The sequence below is a fragment of the Lonchura striata genome, chromosome 3 (genome assembly GCF_050655825.1).
Source record: "Lonchura striata isolate lonStrDom1 chromosome 3, ASM5065582v1, whole genome shotgun sequence".
Classification (NCBI taxonomy): Eukaryota; Metazoa; Chordata; class Aves; order Passeriformes; family Estrildidae; genus Lonchura; species Lonchura striata.
This window is the reverse complement of record NC_140705.1, coordinates 61557410-61576373: the sequence shown is the minus strand read 5'-3', so window position 1 is coordinate 61576373 and position 18964 is coordinate 61557410. Positions and strand designations below refer to the sequence as shown.

The window sequence follows — 18964 nt, the reverse complement described above, 5'->3', positions numbered from 1 at the left end:
TTCCACATTTTGGCTTCCATGGACATCCAATGTTCCATGCTTTAGTGGCTTACCTCCTACTAGCCAGAGCCAAGCAATGCTCTTGAGTACTGACATATTCTCATCTCCAACATTTCCTTTTGTCCCAGGAGGAAATTTCTGTGCCTTCCACTCTGGGCTTATTTCCTGTGTCCTGCTAGAACTGGTTTGCTGTTCACAATTTCTCTTCCAAAAAAGCGATGTTTTTGGACAAGGGTGGGGACTGTTTTATTTTATTCACAGGAAACAGTCATGGGCACTTTGAACTACTTCTGATGTCCAAGAAAGTAGCAGTGGGCTAAAATACAGAACTAGTGCTCAAACTTCGATTAGTCATCTGAGGAACTCCACTTTCCTAATTATGACTAAAAGCTTCAGAAGTATGTCAGGGTGTTTTTCACTCCATAAAAAAACTTAAGAGATTTAAATGTTAGGCATCTGTTCTTTGTTAATCTTCTAGTCTTTCTCTGTAGTCAGTGTAGAGGTGGATCCTCTGGAGGATGACTTGACCCACCCTGACAAGTTTTGTGAGGTGGGATGAATCAACTCTCAAGTTCCTAAGCTGTTAGCAACCAGATTTTAAAAATTAATTAGGGACCATTTAGAACTCACAACTCTATCGTTTCATCTTCTGAACTCTTGTGAAAACATTTTTTAGCTCTTTTGATGATATGCTTTTTAAAGGTAACTAGAAGATTAAATTTCCCAGCCATCATGGCCTTATATAGACAAAAATATTAATTTACAGATAATGAGCAACACTGTTTTCATGACAGTGTTCCATACGCAGAAAACCAGAGTTTGTCAGATATTTTTATTTCCACACATTTGGTCTCTGCTCTCCTGACTGAAACACTTGGATAATTTTCTTTGCAGCTTTAGTGCTTTGGCTCTTCTGGTTTATAATTCTACCAATAACATCAATTTGGAAGAGGAAGACATCCGACAGAAGCTCATAAGTAATAATAGAACCATGGAAGAGGGGTATCAACTTCATACTGTGGATGTTGATCCAGTGGGTAAGTAGTGTTCAGCTTCGTTAAACAACAATATTTTTTTTTACTTACTCATAAATAAGCATCTCCTGTGTTAAAATAATCACACATTTCCAAGCAGTATGATGGTTTCAGATTTTAAATTGTCCCTATAAGCCTAGTTGTTCCACTAATCTCAAAGACCCATGCTCAAAATAGCTCTTTTAACAAAAAGTTGTCCAAATCACTTTAGTCAGTGTCTTGTTGTCTGGTTGAAAGAGGCTTGAACAGTTCCTGAAAGCTTCTCTGGTGATTTGAGGATAACAAAATATGCTTTACAGCCAGAGATAAAGTGAGACATATTGGACCTCCAAGGCCCCTCATTCCCACTTCTCAATGGTGTTTGTGTTTCTGACAACAGTTGCCCATAATCAATCTTCTTTTAGCTCTCATCTCTTCCCATTCAGCCTCTCCCAAAGATTGCCCTTCCTTTGGAAGGGAGGAGGCTGCTGGAGTGCAGATGGATGCAGCATGCACATTCAAGTCTTGCCTTTGAGCAGCAGCAGTATAGATAATCCCCCATTGTGCATCCCTCTATTGCAAACAACCATGCATTTAATTTTAAGGAAATTTTGTGTTGTAGGTTGATTGATGAGCTGAGGACAACAAATGGAAGATGATTAGGTGACAAAATTTACTATTAACACTGATATACTCATTTTTACAGAAAAATGTTTAGCTGAAGAAAACCCTCCAAACTATTTTTGGCCAGATACCAGGCCTACTGTGACCAACTTCACATTTTGCCATGGGAGCTCAGTTCAGACTGCATCAAGAACCTGGTAGGTGTTCAAATATCTGAGAAGCTGAGTTGTTTCTGATGCAACTTTCTGGTTATATAGTTATTATTTAGTTATATATGGTTGCCATTGGCTGGTATTTTGTTTCAGGAAGACTTTTTCTATACTGTGAGAGATTAGGTAGGAGCAGTAATAGTATGTATTTCATTGATAAGAAAAAAAACTCATCTACCACTTCTGTAGGGCATATTGGGACCCACAATTAATACATGTTCAACATGACCATAAAAATAATATCTCCTGACAGAATGAAACTGTTTTATTCAAGTCATAGAATCATAGAATGGATTTGAGTTGGAAGGGAACCTAAAGATTATCTAGTTCCAAACCCCCCTGCCATGGGCAGGGACACTTCCCACTAGACCAAGTTGGTCAGAGCCCCATCCATCCTGGCCTAGAACACTTCCAAGGATGGGGCATCCACAACCTCCTTGGACAACCTGTGCCTGTGCCTCACTAACCTCAAAATAATAAAAAATTCTTTCTAATATCTAACTGAACCTAATCTCTTTCCATTTAAAACCATTTGCCATTGTCCTATCACTACATGCTCTTGTAAAATGTCCCTCCAGATCTCTTGTACCCCGCTTTAGATGCTGAAAACTCCCCAGAGCTTTCTCTTCTCCAGGGTGAATAACCCCAACTTTCTCAGTTTCTTTACAGGAGAGGTTCTCCAGCCCTCTGATAATTTTTGTGGGCCTGCTTTGGACTTGATCCAGCAAGTCCACATTTTTCTTGTCTTGCAGGCCCCAGAGCTGGATGCAGCTGAATGCAACCAGCATATGATTGGCTTTCTGGGCTGCATCTTCCACCAGCATTCCTGAGTCCTTCTCTTCAGGGCTGCTTTCAATCTGTTTTCCTCCCAAGCCTCTATTTTTACTTGAAATTGCCCTGACCCACATTCAGGACCTTGCACTTGGCCATGACCTTTGTGTTACTGTGTTCAAAGCTTCACATTTGCTACCACTCCACCACTGCTATCTGACTTGTGTAAGAAGTATAATAAAACTCTATGAAGATGAGATGTATATTTGGTTTAATCCAAAGCATGTCATCTCATTAGGGGAGAAGTAAAAGAATGAAGGTGGGGATAATCTTTTGCTTAAAGATTTGAACTTGAGTTTTTAAGGTTTAAGAAATTTTCCCTAATGTAAGGGTTCTTTTGCAAACATCTACAAAAGACTGACTCTGTATGTCCTTTTCCTATTTGTAAAGTGGGAATATTATTACTTCTGTTTATATATTACCCAAACATTATGGCTTTGATCTCCTTTGAGTGCCTTAAACATGGTTATGATGATGCAATATTAATTAATTCCTTCAGTATTTAGGATGATTACCATTAAATGCAATATATTAGTCTTATCCACCCACATTGCATCTGGAACATGTTCTGAGAAGACCAGAGCTCTTAATTTTTCCAAATAGTATGGTAACATGGATATGAATCAGCTTTGAGTTTTGGTGCCAAACAGGAAAGCAACCCACATTATACTTAAATAACTCACTTCCTCAGACTCCTAATCTTGTACAAGAACTGATCTGACTGACCAACTTTTGCTGTAGAGAGGGTAGTGCAGAAATCAAATTGTTTATATGTCAGAACCTCAGAATCATTAAAAAATTAAAGTTTCTGGCTTTGCTGTCTCAGTATTGCTTATCTCTATTATTCATTTGTGGTCTACACTATACCATTGATTGTGTACAACACTTCCCATAAAAACAAATTACTGTGTTCTGCCCTGTATTATGCCTTCCTTGCCTCTGCCTCCACTAACTTATCCAATACGGAGCACTGGTGGGATTCGTGTGGAGAGAAGAGGAAACTCTTCTAAGTCTCTTCTAATCATCTGCATTCCACAGTAGGTGATTACCAGTGCTGCTACAATAAATGCGATCAGCTGAGGAATAATGTTATCATATGATGAATAAAGGGGTAAATTTTCCCCATTTACCATCCTGCCTTTTGTCCATGCTGTGACAACATGATTGTCTTTAAAGAAAACTGAGGCAAAAGTGTGTTTAATTTTGGAGCCATTTTTACAGGGTGACAAATACGATTAAGAGATTGAAGCATCTCTACTAAAAGGAAAGGCTGAGGGAGCTGGGCCTGTTCAGCCTTAAGAAGAGATGACTGAGGGGACCTCATCAATGTCTATGAGTATCTGAAGGGAGGCTGTCAAGAGGATGGGTCCAGGCTCTGTTCAGTGGTGCCAGGCAATAGGACAAGGGGCAGTGAGCAGAAACTGGTGCACAGGAATTCCCACCTGACTATGAGGAAGAACTTCTTTACTGCATGGGTTACCAAGCACCAGACTAGATTGCCCAGAGAGAGTGTGGAGTCTCCCTCACTGGAGTTACTCAAGAACTGTCTGGACTCAATCCAGTGCCATGTGCTCTGGGATGACCCTGTTTGAGTTGGGCAGTTGGACCAGAAATTCACTGTGGTCTCTTCCAACCTGACCCATTCTGTGATTCTGTATTTTTCTATGGTAAGGCTTTAAAAAACAAGCAAAAAAAAAAAAAAAAAAAATCTTTATATCTGCCCCTAACTTTGGACTTGGATCCAATAGTTATTTACCCTGTTATTTACCAGTTTTCACTGGTGGAATAAATCTATAATTTCACATGGCTTCTGTGCATGTTCTTAAGAGAGGTAGTATGTCTTGCTATTGGCTAGATCAAAGCCATTTATATCAAGGAGAAATTATAGAAACAGCATGTGACTAGGCCACAATAATGGCATAATCATTTGTGTCAATATTTTGGTATTTCCTGAAACACAAGGCCAGAATTTCTGCTGAAAAACTGGGATTTATCTCAGCAATATCTTTTAATCAATCATCTACTTTCACTGTCAAGTATATTTATTGTGTTTCGCTAGGGGTCATGTTGCTACAAATACTGGGAATTGAAAAGAGTGGACCACTGTGACACCTACATAAGAATTATGAAATATTTATGTAATTTTGTAACAATATTTCATGTGAATTTTGTAATTTTTCCTCTTTAGCTATTTGGGTCTGCAGAATTATACATCATACTGGGGTCAACCTGATCTTAGAAATTGCACAGGTGGGTATATTAATGTCTTTGGAAGAATATATTTTCTCTTTATGCAAAGTTGTTTAAAAATCTTTCTGAAAAATCAGTGCCAAGTAGATAATTCAACTCTGGGGAAGTGCACCCAAATTCAATTCAGCTCACCCATTCAAAGCTCTGGAAACCAATTGCTGAATTAAATCAAACTCTTCAGGCAATTTAATCAAGAGTAAAGGAAGGTGGTATCTTACCTCTTAGGACAATTTTTAAAATATTTTGAATGCTGCCAGGGGAAAGGCTCCTGCTTTCTTCACTGGACTTCCAAGCAGATAGTTTCAGATTTATTCTCTGTTTCTAAATTATCCTTTTATGTAATTTTGGCCATGAAAGAGTAATAAAATAACATGACAACAATGTTATGGTACCTTTTCTAGTGCTAAAGCTAGTGGTGAGAATTCTGCAGTCATATGTATAATGTGCAGAGCACCTGCACTAAGCTCTTGTTCTGAATTGCTGTCTTGGAGAAGCCTCTTTTTCTTTCTTCATTGATAGAGGTGTCCTGGGGAGCCTGGCTACCTAATTCAGTCAGTTGGGTACTTGTAGTCAGATTATATGAGAAACATCATGTCATGTAAAGTGAACATTCCACAGTAAATATATGATAAAACTGTATTATAAAAAAATAACCCACAACTAGTTGCAAACTAAAGAAGGCTGATCTTTCAAAATCTTATTTGCAAATTCCATTAAATCTCAAATATTTTGATGTTGTTAAAGGTTAGTGCTTATATTAGTTTTCTGTCCAGGTGGCATTAAAATTAGAGTTTAACACGTTTTGCCATTGGACACACTATCAAACTTTGGTTATCAGGAAGATTCTTGCAATGAAAATTACTTGTGTGTTGTGCTTTCCAGGCCTCTGACAAGTAAGAGTAGCATCCTCTGAAAGAACTGAAACATTTGCAAGTGGGTCAGACTTTCTTCAGAAAGCTTAAAAGAATGAACACTTCAGTAATAGAGACTTTGGATGCATTTGTTTCACTTCAAAAGTGAAACTTTTTCCCAGTGAGAAAAAAGGATAGCATAAGGAGGGAAAAAAAAGCTATACTAGTCATTGTATTCCTCTCTTTTTTATTTAATCACCCCTTTCTATAGTAGTTCTGATTTACAAACTCAAATCAAAACAAAGACACAACACAGTCAATGAGGATAGTACATAATCAGCAGGTTCCATATACTTTTTTTAAAAAATTATAAATTTGACAAAATTATGAAATTCTATATTCATTACAAATACCATAGAACATACCCTAGCTTTCAACAATGATAAAAATTTGTATTTCTTGATTACTTCAGGACTTTAATGCATTATTTTCTCTTTTTGCTTGATTCTGTATGCTCACAGAAAATGCAGCAGATATTGCTAATCAGCTTCTGAATCTCACTGGTGAGGGGCAGCAGCTGACTTCAGACAAAGTAAATGACGTTGTGCAGAAGCTCAAAAAAATTGTGAATGATGAAGAAATCGATGAATCTCTGGGTTCTACCGTGGTGACAATTTTTTCCAATATTCTAGCCAGTTCAGACAGTGTATTGGCAGCCTCATCTTCAGAGTAAGTATTGAGAAAAGCTTTTGAGAGCAACCTGCAAGGCTGTTTCATTCTTCCATACATAGACAAACCAGAAAATCAACATTTTCTGATTTCCATCAAAAAAAATTTTCCAAAATAGATACATAAATATTTTTTCTTTTAGTGTGCATGACAAAGTATTTGGATGGAAAAGAAGTCTTCTGATACAAGACACAGCATAGATATAAGTGTTGTTGGAAAATTATTTCAGGATCAGTGATATGTAATCACACAGTTCCTGTCAGTCAAAAGCTTTTGTTTTCAAGAGACATGCATAAGTTTACAGTCCAGCACTCTCCGTGTGAATACACAGATGGGTGATAGAAACATTGTCAGTAACAAGAGGATCATCTTGTTATGTGAAGAGCATTCAGAGCATAGGTGGAGGGTTTTTCTATATTCCATTTTCAGACTAATTTTTATTTTTGTTTTTAGAGCTCTAAAAACAATTGATGCCTTGGCTTTAAAGATCCATTTTGCTGGACCATCCATGAGTATTTCAACACGGAATCTTGCACTTGGAGTGTCTTCTATAAATTCAACTTCATTCAAAGGTGGTGCTTTCAGTGTCAGTCCACAGAATAATGCATCTGATTTCCAGGTACAGAACAATCAGCTGTGCTTGAATGTGAAATGTGCCTGTTGTTCCAAGTGTGTTTACTGTGGTTCCTATAAATCCACTTACAACTCCCAGTTCTCCCCCTACTTTCTATTTCCTTTTTCCTACAATCATCCAAACAGATAACAGATTAATGTAGTATTTCCTTGAGTGACAGGAAACACAGATAAACTCACATTCCGTGCAGATAAAAAGTAATTTGACTTATAAATCCACAACACACTTGACCTTTTTTTAGTTTTGTGGGGTTTTTTCTAGTGAAAAAGGAAAATAACCTTTAACAATCTGTGGTACTGACCATTGTAGAATATCTAACAACTCTTCTGATGTCTTTAAGCCTTAAAATAAGATACCTATATATAGGTATCTACATATAGATTGCTGCAGATACAATAGTTCTTCAGTACAGATAAAATATTTAGTGCTAAAAGAAACCTAAGTCTAATCCAGTTGTCTACATATAGGTTGATTGGGTTGTACCATTTAGGATATCAGAGGCAGTTTAAGTCATTCATGTGGAGCTTGACCAGCCTGGACATTAAGAATAAAATGAACAGAGATCACACAAAATTTACAGTGCTACAGTATCTAGACAGGATACTGTAGCTAAGATACTTATCATCACCTCAAAAATATTTTCTTTAGGTTTTTTTCCCACAAATAGAAAAAAACTGACATCTTAAAATGTGAAATACTGCTTGAGAAGCACATGAGTACCTACAGGATTTTCCGAAGGTTCTTTTGAAATCAGTAGTGATGAGGTGCCAAAAATTTATAAATTTCACTACATGCCTGTCTGCATCTTAAGGCACCTAAATACTTTTAAAAATGCAGTGCAATTTAACTTTTTTCAGTTACATAGAAAGTCTGTGACAGAGGTAATGTAATCTCAATTTACTGAGTGTTTAACCATTTAAGCACAGTGAGTCTTACTTGGAGAAACACACAGAAAATATTACACAGAAAGAGAAAAAATCTGCTATAATTTGGGCCAAGGAACTAAAACCGAATTAAACAAAATATGACATTATAAAAACAGTGAAAAACTAATCACTGGAGTGTAAGTATTGTATGGAAACAAATTAATTCCTGCTGCAAGCTGGCAACACAACAATCCTAATAAATGTTTGATTACTTTATAAGATACTATATACTGTAAAAATCAAAACAATAATGAAGAAAAACGTCTGCTTCCTAGAAAAAGTAGTAGTAATTAATATAGTAGGGTTTAGGGCTTGTGAATATATATAGACTTTGGATCAAAACTCAAATGTTTGTTTAAATAGATAAAAATAGATTTAATGTACTTGAGTTTTCACATATTTATATTCCTAGATATTTTAGCTAAAATTCCTTTCACTCAATTTTATCATAAATTTTTGGTGATTGTAAATCTACTTTTCTTTAGCTCTCATATTAATGAAGCTCAATAGCTGTTTGTGAAGTTGAATAGTTCTTTGTTATCAAAGGAATGTTTCTCCTGCAGTTTTCATCCTTTATTTATGGAAAGAGGAAAGGAAAATTCTGAAGCCAGGTTTTAGATGATCATACATAGAACAGGAATTACCATCTGTGGCTTGAGGACATCCAGGAATTTTCTCGTCCAGGAATCATTTATTACAGCACTGTCTAAATAATCATAAAATCCAAACTTGGTCAAATTATTTATAATGTTCCTATTGGAACATGAGCTTCTTTTCAAACTTTCAGATTTCCAACAGCTGATTGAGAATACTTAGCATCCTTCCTACCAGGAAAGTTATAGCAGCTGTGGGCATCGTTTATATTTTCCATGCCTGTCAGATACTTTCTATCCCTGCTGAAGGGAGATTCCCTTGTGAAAGCCCACGTTTTTCACCAGTGATGTGATGATCTATCCTAGGCTCGTCAGGGAACATTAAACTCTTCAAGCTGTATGTCAGAATGTTTCCAGATTTTTTTTTTTTCCTTGTGTTTTTTTCTTAAAGTAGATATCAAGCAAATTTATCCATGGCAATATGGAAAGATTATATTTCAGTCCCCTATGTCTATGTTTCTTGCCAAACCTTTGACTAAGGTTTTGGTGATTCATATTATTAAATTGTTCCTGTAATATATCCATGCTTCTTTGGGGAAACCTCTTCTTCTCTATTTGCAGACAGTGCCTAATGGGACATCTTTATCACATACACACTTTCTGTTTACTGTGGCAGAATCAACCTCTGAAAACGTGGGTTTGAACTACATTTATCCCTGTCAGGAGATGTCAGTGAGCTATTTCTTACTGATTTCCAAGGATGAAAAATCTGTCAATAGCCTATGACTTTTACTTTCTATTAGATATTGGTGGTTTTAGAATGACACAATTGTCCATGAGAGGCATAAGTACATGGCCAGGATGCCTCTGGGGAAGTCAGTAGTGGGAGTTCCCATATCTCACAGTAAAATTCTGAAGTGTTTTTACTATAGAGCCACTGTGAGGTGGCTTGCTCCCCTTCCTTCAATGGATATGATGGCACGCCTTGAGTAGTCCACAGCAGGAAAGTGATCGGTCATAGAATTGCTAATAAAATGCAGGTCTGCATCCTATTTTAATTTGTACTTACTTGTTATATTCCTGGTCCACAGAAGGCTTTTAGATTTCTGATACATTGAGAATAAAGATTAAATTGATAGGATGTCAGAAAGTGTCCCTTTTGTGGTACATAGCACAATAAATACAGAAAAGCAACACTAATAATTTTTAAATCTCCTTTCCAGAGAAACTATAAAGGCTCATAAAAAAATTATTTCAGATGTACAGATCAAGTCAACTAATACAATTTAACAAAGAAAGATTCAGAGCATATATTTTAATTCTCAGCATTGTTTGCTATGAGGAAAAGCATCTTGAATGTTACTGAAAATGGTTATGATTGTCATAATTACCATCTCATTATTTCCAAATCATCATTATAGCAGTGGAGGAGTTTGCTTTTTTGTTGGTTTTTTCTAATATCTTTTTGTAGCAGAAGGCTGATCTCATGCTGGAAAAGTGGCAAACCTCTCTAGCCTTTAAAAAACTTATTTATTGTATCAACTCTTACATAGACACAAGGAATTTTACTGTTGTTTGGTTCTAGTCCCATATCTAGATATTTCTGTTTAAGAGTGTGAACCCAGTTGTGGACAACAGGTGGTTTCTTTATTATAGTTTGAACATGTTCTCCTGCTGTTTTTATTTAACAGATAGATTTTGACAAGGATCAGACAAGTGCCATCGCTTCTGTTGTTCTGCCACCAAGTTTACTGAAGAATTTAAGTCAAGATGAGTTTGAAGTTATATCCAGGGCTCAGTTTACTTTCTTCAATAAAAATGGTCTTTTTCAGGTAAGCATTAATGTGCTTGAAGTAATTTCAGATAGATTAAATCAAAGCCAGCTGCTTAAAGTTTCCTGTTTCATGAGTTACAGGAATTAAAATATGACAGCAAATGTAGGCACTAAAGACACTCATGTTCAGAGCAGCAAAATAGTTGAAGTGCCCAAATTGAGTTGAAGTCAGTGGTTTAATTGCAAATTCCTCTCACATGTGAAATAAACTTTTTCTCAGGGTAATCTATGCAAAACTGTATCCCAACTGCTTAAAATCAGAGGAAAGCAGCAAAAGCCTTTAAAAAAGCCTTTAATTCTGTTAAAATTAATTAATATAACTCCTTGATTTTTAGTGGAGCCAGGTTCTTTTATGTCAGGAGGTAATTTGGCATATCACACTGCCAAATACTCTCCTTTTAAGAGCTGGTTAGCAGTCGTATCCAGCTGACTGCTTTATATTTAGTTGGAAACCCTGGGCTGATGGTTAGCAGCCAGTGAACTTTTGTTCAAATATATACACTATTCTTTATACCTGTGTTCTCATAAGCATGCCATATTTTAATAGGAATAAGAACAACAATGCTTGTACCTGAAACCTAAACATGCTCGGGTAAATTTGATGTTTTATTTTTTGGGTCTTATCAAATGGTAATTGTAAATAGTTCCTGCATGGTAGGTGCCAAAAATATTAGGAAGAGTTTGCAGCTTGGAAAAAGAAAACCAAAACCACACTTATTTGGGGAAAAAAAAAAAAAAAAAAAAGGAGTTAATTAAGAAGGAAACATTGTTTCATGGTGAACTGTAGAATGTGTCTCAGAAGACTTGAGTTTGTTTTCCCATCAGAATTTCAAGTGACCTTTGGCTCTTGTGCATCCGCAGAACTCCATAGTATTGTATTGTCCCTATATTATCGTTTTTATTGGCAGTGTATCCAGATTCTTAAGATAATCTAGGCAAGAAAATACCCATGACCCAAAGTTGCCTTCTGAAATACACCCCAAAGTATTTTTATATTAAATTCTATTTGTTTCAAGCCTGCTTTTGAGAAAAAACAGGATGAATATCTTTAATTAAAAAAAACCCAGAAGAATACACATGAAGGCTGGTTATAATGGCATAAAATCATATTAAGTTAGAATGTTTCCCTTAATGGTGCCAGAATGCGTTTCTAACTGGTGCTTAATAAGCCATTGAAAAACAAAAACCATAAAAATTGCACTTTAATTCACATCTAAAATGCCTTTCATTTTTTGTGTGTTTTTCAAACTCTTCATGGGTGATGTGTTTAACACAATGAATTAAAAATGTACAATCCTCACATTTTTAGGAAGTCTTAAAATAAAGAAAGTTAAAGAAAAAGGGGATTAAAATAAGGCATACAAATAAACTCCACATGCCATCTCAAACCAAATAACTTTATCCATTAGTATAAGAGTATTTTATTTTTATTGGATTTCATATTTCTTCCATGTGCAATTACAAATATCTGAATGCTATTAATTGTCTTCCTTAAAAGTATTCAATGTAACAGTGAAACATACTTTGCAGCATTGGAGGTGGTGGGTTATTGTATTGCAGCTAAGAGAATTCCAGTAGGTTTTGGCTTGTAATTCATTAAAGACGGTCCCATTATTTAGAGGACTATATAAAACCTGTTCAGGGTGGGATTCACTTCACCAAACACAGGTGTGTTCACTGTAAACATCTATGCCTGAACTGTTGAACTTCAGCTGAGCACAGCCTCATGGCTAAATAAGTAGTAATCTGTATTTGACTTTAAAGCACACATAAGAATATATTAAACTGCCTTCACTAAAGAAACCAGCTGTGTCTCATTTTTCTTTTCTGCTATGGACAGAATCTACTGAAACCTGTGGAAATATGTCCAAGGACTTTCATAGACTTTGTCAGATGTTCAAATTTAGGTGGCAGCCAAGAGACTTTTTCTTGTCTGAATACTTAAGAACAGCCTAGAAATTTGCATTTTCTTTCCTCTTCAATTTTTAAGATTTTAGGAAATTTTGCTACAAAGTTTCAGTATAATCTGAAATACTGTCTCTGAAAATTCATGGATATGGTTCTTAGGAAATTAAATATTCTTCTCAGGATAATATCCACCTAATAATGGAAGCTATTGTATCTCTGATGAGTGGTGGGATCTCACAAGCCCAGTGATGAGCTGAAACCTGACGTCTTGTTACGTTAATAAAACTCCTAAACAGAAGGAATCAAGGGTTCAGGAGTTTGGCAGACCAGATTTCGAGAGAGAAAGTGAGTGAAATAGAAGAATTTACTTTACTTAAGATCTGCCACAGGCAGTGACCAAGCTTCCCAACCAGGCATCTAAATATGCAGGTTCCAATAGAAGCCTATCAAAAGAAAATAGCATTGTTAATGCACTTCCATTTCAATAAATAATTAGTTTCCAAGGAAACCACCTCTTCTGGAAAATTGTCAGCTGCAGGTTAAAAATCCTACTGGTCAGTGATAATGTCAGAATTCTATTTGAATTCCTGTCAAATAAGACCTTACAGAAAATGCTATACCCTTCAGTATGAAACAGCTTTGAATTTGTTTACTACTTCATAGTCATTCATTTTAAGATTGAGGATGATTTAACAACTGTATGCAGAAAACGGTTTATTCTCTAAAACCTTTGCTTTTACTAAAGGACAGTGTCAACAATAAGATAAGTGAGCTCATTCATGCTTGTTTAGAGAAATGAGCTAATCATATCATGGGTTGTTATCTGCCACATTGTTTGAGTTATTTTTTTGTTTGCCTTCTAACTGCTCTCTATAACTGTGTCTATGCATGTTTATGTCTACAAGAAAAATAGGGAAGCTTCCATAAGGGTAACCCATAATTTGATTTTATAAACATAATGTTCTTATACTGTGCAATCAAAAGTACAGAAATGCTGACAACTTACTTATTCTGGCACGCTGAAAAAATGAAACTGTGTACTCTGGCTTTTATGTTAAGTGCCATGTCAGCACTTATTATATTTTTCTTAATCTCTTGAAGGATGCAGAAAATCCTGCCAATTTGACCAGTTTCGTGGTAGCATGCAGTATTGGAAACTTAACCATTCAGGATCTTCAGGATTATGTGAAGGTTACAATCAAGCATACCAAAATTCAGGTAAAACAAGACTGATTATTCAGAGGGACAGAAATTCAGATTATATATGATAAAGGCTAAGATTATAGCCTGATTTATATAGATGGATTTTGAATAAAATCAAACTCAAATCAAAATTAAGAAGTCTCAAACAAAAGCATGCAAGCACAAAGTAGAAGCAAATAATCTCTCCTATCCTCATACATTTGCACTCCATTTATGACTTAACATTTATCTGCACAACCATTGATTCTGCCCCTCAGAAGTAATTTCTGTGCAGATAACTGTAGGTGAGACCTTTGTTGATGACCATATTCATGACCAGGGACCAGGGACATGATTTATTACACTGGAATTTCATAATTACTTAAATTCTTTGACTAAGCATTATTTGCTTTGTTGATAGTTCCCGGAACTATTTTGTTGTTATGTGGTTTTCATCAGAGGAATGGACAGAAACACATTAATAAAAGATGACTACAGTAAATTTAGGGAAATATAGACCAAATGCAACCTTTTGGCACACACTGTTCCAGTTAGAAAATGTGTGAGCTTGACTCCGTTCTCAGTATATAATCCAAAAAAGGCAATAGCACTTGAAACATTAAAGAAAATGTTAAAATGCAATACCTAAGTAAATTGTTTATGTAATGAAAACCTGGTTTGTCATTTTCACAGTTCAATTACTTTGTCTTGCATTGCATTACAATGAATATTTTAAGGTGAGGAAAAACAACCTACACATGGGTTCAGCAGGCATTTGTACATTTTCAAGCTTTATGTAGAGGATTCATGGAGAAGCCCTAAGGAAGTAAACAGGTAAAAGTATTTAGATTCTATAAAGACATCATATTTGTGGATAACTTCAGTAACAAGAAAACTTCATATTCTGAGGATGTGCAAAAGGAACTGTTGAACAGTACATAGAAGCAGTGCTCTAGGTTTTGCAATTTGGAAAAATCCATCTTTCTAGCAGAAAACAACCTCTAATTTGACATTACACAAATTTTCAACAATCTAACAATATGGATTCTTCTGCTCGTTAAATGAAAATATTTGCATTGCAACATGTGTTGTAAATGTTGGCGAGATGTATGTCTGAAGAGATTTACAAAGTCTACTTTTACATCTGTTTTTAGGAAGATCCTAAACCTACTTGTGTCTTCTGGGATATGAACAAAAATGGTAAGTTTGAAAATACTGTAATTTCTTTCATGAGGGGAATAAATATGTCTGAGTTTTAAAATTGGTCACAGTATTGTCTATTCTGCTTCCAAATCAATCCTTACAGGATTCAATAAAGTCCACTTGATGAAGTGTATAATTTCTTCTGGGTAGCACAGTTATTTGCAACAGAAAATTTTAAATAGTCCTTCTTAAAGTTTGTTTATAATGTAAATGTTTTTAACATTTTAAATTTTTCAATTAAGTTTTTCAATTTTTTTCTTGTATCTGAAGTTTTTCTCTTCTCGGTCTATATGAGCAAATTAAATGATAATGCTACTCTGACACATGAATGGTTCTTAATCATACTTTTAACTGTTCATTTTTTTTAAGAACTGCGTTATATAGGTGTAAGATGGTGATTGTTACAGATTATAAGCTTTTATGGTCACATATGGAGACACACATTAATAGAGCAACATTTTAGACCATTCTTCATCAAAGAATGGTCAGTACTGCCAAACTCGTGTGTGATGTTTTGCTCAGGTTCTTAATCCTTTGCACAAAGTTGTTCTCTGAGATGAATTTCCAGATGTCTCTGTTTCAGCGATCACTGCTGAGATGTTTCTCTTCCTTACAATGAAACAGATTGACCTGTAGGATTTTGGATAGAAAGGTTTAACATCCAAATTTGTATTTCAAATTAGGAAATAGAGACAGACCAACTGAGGAGAATTCAGGACCATTAAAATAAGCAAAAAATCATGGAAACTAGGAAGCTGAACTCAATAATCACATTAAAGGAGAAACACACAGGGAGGGGAGGAAACCATTCCCACTGGCTGCTTGAGTGGAGAAGAGTTTTAAGTGTTTTTGGAACATCTTCACAGTATTCTGCATAGTTTTTTAGAGAATGTCTTGAATTTGAGTGTTTTATTGTCTTGAAGTTACAGAGAAAATTATCCTGGATTTTTTCAAGAGCTGTGAGAAAAATGTCATTAAGAGTCAGAGAATAAGAATGATTTCAAAAAACTAGCTAATATTTTGGCAGGGAAAAAAATGAACAAAGAAACAAATTTTACTTTTTAACATTGATTTTTTAAAACTGAAATCATTCTACTTGTTTTTCATAATGGCCTTTTCAAGTGAGGTGGGTTGGGAATAGCTCACTTCATGTTTTTTTGTAAGGCCCCCAGAGATCATTGGGATTGCCCATTCTAAGCTTCTGCATTACATGCTGCAGAGAGGAAGGGCGGGACCCTCTGCTCCTGGGCCATAAAAGCTTTCATGTGCCTGAGGATATATGAGTGGGAAGCAGGCAGGTGTAGACATCACATCAGAGGGGTATAAAGTAGTTCTAAAACCATCTTATTATTGGGTAAAACTAAGGCGTGTCTTAATGCGTGATCTACATCTTACTCACTAACCAAAAAGCTGCCTGCCTCTATTATACTTCTCCATCTGTTGCCTCTGCTCAGAAGTCCATTTCTGGGACTACTAGTCCATTTCCATCCAGTTTTCCTCATCTGGGAAAATTCTTTGCATAAACTAGGAAGTCTTGCACTTGCTTCTCTTGCAGTTGTTTTTAATGCTGGCTCATTCAATTTGAGAAAGCACTTCTGCATCTGCACAAGATGAAGTGAGAAATCTGCTAAAAGAGAGGTTGACGTGTTTGTTGGACACCAGTTTTTCGTGTTTCATTTCCACAGGTGGCAGTGGTGGCTGGAACCCTGCGGGCTGCCAGGTGGATGCAGAATCCAATGAAAATGAAACTGTGTGCTTATGCAACCACCTCACACATTTTGGGGTCCTAATGGTAGGAAAACTCACTACTCACCAAGTTACCTTTCCCAGGAACAGGAACACAGCTTTTATCTGGTGTCAAGACAACTCTCATTTTTTGTTACTTGGATTCTTTCTTTTGGATATAATTTATAATAATAATAATAATACATTATTTCCCCCTTAATACCATAAAGTTATCTTGTCATAACAAAGTATTAATGATAAGGATTCAGGAATGAGATAATGAATAAAGTTAGAAATGGAAGAATATTATTGTTTTTATTATTATTATCATTACTAAATTCTTTAAAAGTTGATAAATATTATTTTTAAAATAATTAAAACATACCCATGAGATGTTTCTATGTTTTAAAAATACTGTGCCACAAAAGACCTGAGATTGAGACTTCTGAGTGATACCAGAATACAAATAGTATATTATTATATAAATAGCATATTATCTAACTTAATATAACAAGGCCCAGTACTACCATTTCCACTAGAGAGACAGGAAAAAAAAGTGATCTTTATGAGTCTTAAGTTTCAGGGGATTTCTGACATATCCCTTAACAGTATAATCTGCCAAAAGTGACCTGCAGCTGAGGAAGGAGGTGTGGAACAAGAGGAAAGTGAATAAGAAAGTCTATTTGAAATGTCCAGATTAAGAAAGTAAGAAGTTGCTTGCAGGGGAAAAAGAAAAATAAAAAAGAAAGAAAAAAAAAAGCATGAGAAATAGTTAGAAATGCTGCTTTCAGAACAAAAAGAAAAGAGACTCATTGTAGGGAAAAACAGGGAAAGAAAAATATCCTCCAGACAGCAGAAGTAGTAATGAGGATGAAAAGTAAAGGGAGCACAAAAATTCTCTTTCATCCTTAGGTCAAAAGGCTGACTTGTCCCTTGCAACTCTAGTTCACAAACCTTGACAATATTTATCTAATGTCATAAACTATGAAGTGGCACCTTTGCACAATGTGTAAACCCATATTGGCTGTTTTCTTTCTTGGCTTTACTCAGTTTTGGGCATGCCTTATGTTACAGGCCTTCTCTGGGAAAAGGACTGCTCACGGAGCACTGGTACAGAACGTGTAGCCCATACTCTGGCAGAGCCTTAAGCAAAGTCTCCAGACAGGGTGGCTGGCAGAGAAGTGTCTGTCCAGGAGATAAAAGAGGGAACCATATGGGGCACTTCAGCCTCAGCAGCATAGCCTCCAGCCTTCAGCTGCCTCCAGCAATTTGCACTTGTGAAGTGTTTTTCAGAGAAAAAAATTCCCAATACAAAAAAATGGAATAGTGCTATCTTTTCTGAACTTTTGGTCGTTTTTTATGCTCAACAATGGGCTGATACATTTTTTTTTCCAGCTAAAATTAACATTCTTTGGCCTGTAAAACATAGCTGCAGTTGGCTTCTGGTCACAGCAGGAATAATTCCTAAGTGGAAGTATCTGGGGTTTGAAGTAACTTGTGGCAGTGTCAAAAAGGACTTAAACCACACAAGGGAGCCACAAATGCTGACTTTTTCAGCTTTGGCCTTCCAGACCCTTCTTAATAGAACTGCTCTCATCACATCATGCTGAGATGTGAGACGTAGATATGGAAAAGCCGCAAACTTTGTGTCTTCTTGCAAGTTAAATTAAGGTCTTGTTCCACTTTTCATCCCCAGAGGGATTAAGAAAAGGCTTTCTTTAGGATATATTCAATGAGCCCCTTCTCTTCCCTGAATGCTTCAGTGGCAGTAGAAAATAAGGCAGGTCTTTAAATTTGGGCTGCATTCCAATAGATTTTTACATAGTTTTGACCATTCTAATTGTTTTTGCATTATAATAATTTCTTCTGACTTTAATTTAGATACTAAGTTATTTCCAAAGAACAATCTCTTTATGTATAAATAAACTGTCATATAAGGCTGGTGTGGACAGTAAGAAAAAACTGCTCCTGCCTTTTCCTACAAAGCATGCGAAGTTTTGTAGCATTTAATGTTCCTTTTTGCTGGCTAGGTTTGCTAGGGACAACAGTGAAAATGACTGTAGAATTGTCGTAATCATCTCTTAGTGCTTGCTCATATTTTCTCCACAGTAATATAAATCTGAACATTCTCATAATTTCTTGTCCTTAAAAAAAGGAAATAACACTGACATTCATTCTCAGATGGTAGCATGTGACAGTTACAGACAGGGAAAAAAAAGAAAATCCATAGGCTGTTCCTGCTTCATTTCTGAATTTTTTTTTCTGTTGTCTTTATCACTACTTTTCTGACAAATTATATTTAAAAGTGTAGTTCTTATGTCAAAACAGACCCTAAATCCAAAATGTAATATCTTGCCCTTTGTTTCACCTGTAGATGAATAGTTACATTGACTCCTATGGACTGTAAATAACAAAAAGGCCAGAAATTACATCTTCTGAAAAAAGTTGTATA

General features: G+C 35.8%; 1 protein-coding gene across 7 annotated transcripts in view; it reads left to right on the top strand.

Annotated features, from left to right (window-relative positions):
* ADGRG6 (adhesion G protein-coupled receptor G6) overlaps nucleotides 1–18964 on the top strand; it is a 109639-nt gene that overhangs the window by 72641 nt on the left and 18034 nt on the right. For all 7 annotated transcript variants that reach the window (XM_085575290.1, XM_085575287.1, XM_085575292.1 and 4 more), the window contains 9 exons: nucleotides 895–1037; nucleotides 1720–1834; nucleotides 4866–4927; nucleotides 6300–6507; nucleotides 6961–7126; nucleotides 10352–10492; nucleotides 13504–13620; nucleotides 14739–14784; nucleotides 16473–16579. In XM_085575290.1, the coding sequence (XP_085431416.1) occupies nucleotides 895–1037; nucleotides 1720–1834; nucleotides 4866–4927; nucleotides 6300–6507; nucleotides 6961–7126; nucleotides 10352–10492; nucleotides 13504–13620; nucleotides 14739–14784; nucleotides 16473–16579 (1105 nt within the window). The remainder of the gene's footprint in view (nucleotides 1–894; nucleotides 1038–1719; nucleotides 1835–4865; nucleotides 4928–6299; nucleotides 6508–6960; nucleotides 7127–10351; nucleotides 10493–13503; nucleotides 13621–14738; nucleotides 14785–16472; nucleotides 16580–18964) is intronic.